At 34.1% G+C, this 3641-nt stretch overlaps 1 protein-coding gene across 2 annotated transcripts in view; it reads right to left on the minus strand.

Moving 5' to 3' along the window:
• LOC104790747 (defensin-like protein 206) overlaps positions 1-1231 on the minus strand; it is a 4318-nt gene extending 3087 nt beyond the window's left edge. Inside the window, exons 1-2 of one of the 2 annotated variants that reach the window (XM_010516527.2) lie at positions 1105-1231; positions 503-857 (exon numbers count right to left, since the gene is read on the minus strand). In XM_010516527.2, the coding sequence (XP_010514829.1) occupies positions 655-857; positions 1105-1174 (273 nt within the window). In that variant the 5' untranslated portion in view covers positions 1175-1231 and the 3' untranslated portion in view covers positions 503-654. Of the gene's footprint in view, positions 1-502; positions 858-1104 lie in introns of those variants that run through there. The other variant, XM_010516526.2, reaches the window with a different exon arrangement.

Genomic DNA, 3641 nt, shown 5'->3' on the forward strand with positions numbered 1-3641 from the left:
CTCTCTCTCTCTCTCTCTCTAAAATGTTCAAAATTCAATTCTGGGAAATGTGTTAAGTTATATTTTTTAACGGTTGAACTCTCTTTCATAATGGGGTTGGTAAGTTCAAGAGTAGTAGCTCGAGAAACGAAGATGGAGATAGTAGTGTACCAAGTCATTTACATATCAACTGTAGGCTGCGCGAAGGAAATGTGTTTTGAAAAGAGATATACGTCGAAGAAAAATGTAATGGCGATGAGAGTTCAAAATAACCGACCTGGGATGCATCATGCATGGTATGAGTGGCGGAGGTACAGATTTCGGGCAAGTTCTCAAAAGGAGAAAGCATCGGAAAACATCGCCGACCTTTAATGCATGGTACGTCCCTGTGACTCTTATTATTGTTTTAGAATGTTAGGCAGGAATGGATTGGCAAACACAAATACAAAAGGAGATTATTATTATATATATATATATATATATATATTTCACGATTGAAATAAAAGTGTACAGAACATGGGATTACATTTGAGAGGGGGCAAGCAATGGTAAGCTTTGCCCTTGATGTTTTATTTGGAAGCAAAAGAAACATGAACAGAAACAAACACAAATGTCATGTCCTTACACCGAAAGGAGACAAAAGTCACACTTGGTACTTATATTGATGAGGTTATATCAAGCCTGTTTGTAGCAGTGGCAGTGTCTATCAGTGCCCTCAATAATCGCAAAGCAGACTGGAGGAGAACCGTATGTGGATTTGCAACAGCTACAGCATATCGCATCTGTGGTTCCGTGGGCTGCCGGGCACTCGTCGAGGAACGCACGTGGACTACATCCAGCTGTGCAAGGGACACCCTGAGCCTCGGTCTTAATGATTCCTAGATGTTAGAATGTTAAGATATTCATCAGCACAAGATGATTAAGAGACAAATGCAAAGTATAATATACAAATGAGATCATATAGCACACTATAGTCCACGTGCTATTACAAGAAAACAAGGTTTTAGCACATATAGTCGGAAAAGTGCTAAACCCTGTTTAGTACAAGAAAACAAGTGCAAAGTACAATATATACTCGGAAACCCCCTGTTTTCTTGTAGTAAATTTGTAAAACTAATATTATACCAGTTGAAGCCATCAGGAGGACAACCAAGAGAACAGTGAAACTGACGATGTTGATGAGGTTCTTTGCCATTTCTTTTCTTCTTTGCTTTGCCTTCGCTGAAACTTGTTCTTTTTGTTTTTGTTTTGGATTAACTTCAAACTTTGATGATTTAAATCTGAAGGCTTGGTCATCTATTTATAGTCAAAATTTTGTAACTTTGTTGTATTCGTTTAATCACTTCTCTATTCTTTCTGATTTTCCCAAGTTCATAATGTCGCCACAGTTATGTAAGTCCGTCTTTGCTATCCTCTTTTTTTTAATCATGTACCTGTCTTAAAAAGTCAACTTAAAGGAAGGTCATCTCTGTATAAATTGTTTTTTATGTCCATTTTGCTTTAGATTGAAATAACTATTGTTTAAAATTGATATCGTCGTTGTCATAGACAGTGTAAGCAGGAATCTTGGCAATTCTTTAATCTAAAATGATAACGATTTGCCTTCGTTAGTTCATTAATTAACTTTAGGGTTTCAGCTACAGCGCAACAGTTATGGCGACACTATCTCCTAACTCATACTTATATATGGGAGAGAGTATTACTATAATAACTTTTATTCATTAGTTCATTAATTATTTAGGGTATCTATACTAACATTTTATTTGTAAGATTTGCATAACCATTTGTCATTCGAATAAATATTTAAACTTAGATGAAATATTTGTAATAAAATCTAATAGAGAATGTTAACCACAATATCTTACTTTCCTTAATTAAATTTTCTTACGCAAATATTTATACAAAATCACAATTCAATAACACAAATTTTTATTGCTAATACACTAAATATATATATATATATAACATACATAATCTATACTAAAAATCAAAGTAACTTAATCAATTATAATATAAAATCATAAAAATTATATTTATAAATAAAAGAAAAAAATATATCAGGCTAAATCCTAGTTATTGTTATAACTTTTAAAAAAAACTTCCAAATTCAATGATATATCGTGTACACATATATACTCTCTCTCTCTTTCACAGATTCTGTTGCAGAAGTGTTTTTTTTAGAGATTCTCCTTGGCTCTCAGCTTATAGAGATTTTTTTAGAGATTTTTTTATGAGCAATTCTCCTTGGCTCTCAGCTTATATATATATCTAGGAACCGGTTTTAAAATGTTAGGCGGGAATGGATTGACGAACACAAATTCAAAACGAGCTTATTAAATATCATGATTGGAATAAAAGTTCAGAGAACATAACATAAATACACACAAATGTCACACTTGGTACATAACATAAATATAACAAGGTTATTTTAAGCATTTTTCTTGCAGCGGCAGTGTTTGTCCGATCATTCAATAACCATGTCGCAAACTGGAAGATAACCGTATTTTTCTATATAAAACACTTACGACATCATAACCATTAATTAAAAAATTATAAATATTTTTACAAACACATTCGTTTTCAACCAGTAAATCAATCGTTTAAAATTTTTAATCATGCTTGAAACCAGCCATCCCTTAAATGAAAAGTCGTCCACAGTCATGATGAGCACATAACCGAAGTAAACCGGCATCAACTAGGTTTTAGATAAAAAAAAACAGATGTGGTTATGTTATTGCTTTGTTGTTTATCCTATATTAATTAGTGGGATTGTATTACCCACCTCTCCATATACGTTTCTTAGTGGTTAATTTAGTAGTTAGTTTCTTTTCTTCTTAACCAAAGGAATATGAAGAAAATATTGTTAAAAAACTAGTTCTCTTGTTTTGTTCTTATGGGCAATTCTCCTTGTCTCTCAGCTTATGTATATATGTATATTCTCTCACTCTCTAACTCTGATCTCTAGGAACCGGTTTTAGAATGTTAGGCGGGAATGGATTGACGAACACAAATACAAAATGATTATATTATATATGATGATTGAAATAAAAGTACACAGAAGATAAGATTACATTTGAGAGGGGGCAAGCAATGTTAAGCTTTGCCCTTAATGTTTTTTATTTGGAAGCAAAAGAACTTGAACATAATAAACACACGCAAATGTCATGTCCTCACACCGAAAGGGAACAATAGTCACACTTGGTAATTACATAATGAGGTTATTTTTAAGCCTTTTTGTAGCAGTGGCAGTGACTGTCAGTTCCCTCAACAACCGCCCAGTAGACTGGAGGAGTACCGTATGTTGCTACGCAACACGTACAACATTGAGCATTTGTTGTACCGTGGGCCGACGGGCACTCGCCAAGGAACACACGTGAAGCGGCCGTAAGACATCCACCAGCACCACAGGTTTGAGCCTCAGTATTAAGGATTCCTAGATGTTGACATATTAATTCGTCAGCAGAAGATACTTAAGAGGCAACTGCAAAGTACAATATATAGATGAGATCAACTTTGTAAAACTAATATTATACCAGTTGAAGCCATCAGGAGAACAACCAAGAGAACAGTAAAGCTGACGGAGTTGATGAGGTTCTTTGCCATTTCTTTTCTTCTATGCTTTGCCTTCGCTGAAACTTGTTCTTTTTGTTTTTCTTTTGGAT

Source organism: Camelina sativa, chromosome 6 (assembly GCF_000633955.1).
Source record: "Camelina sativa cultivar DH55 chromosome 6, Cs, whole genome shotgun sequence".
NCBI lineage: Eukaryota > Viridiplantae > Streptophyta > Magnoliopsida > Brassicales > Brassicaceae > Camelina > Camelina sativa.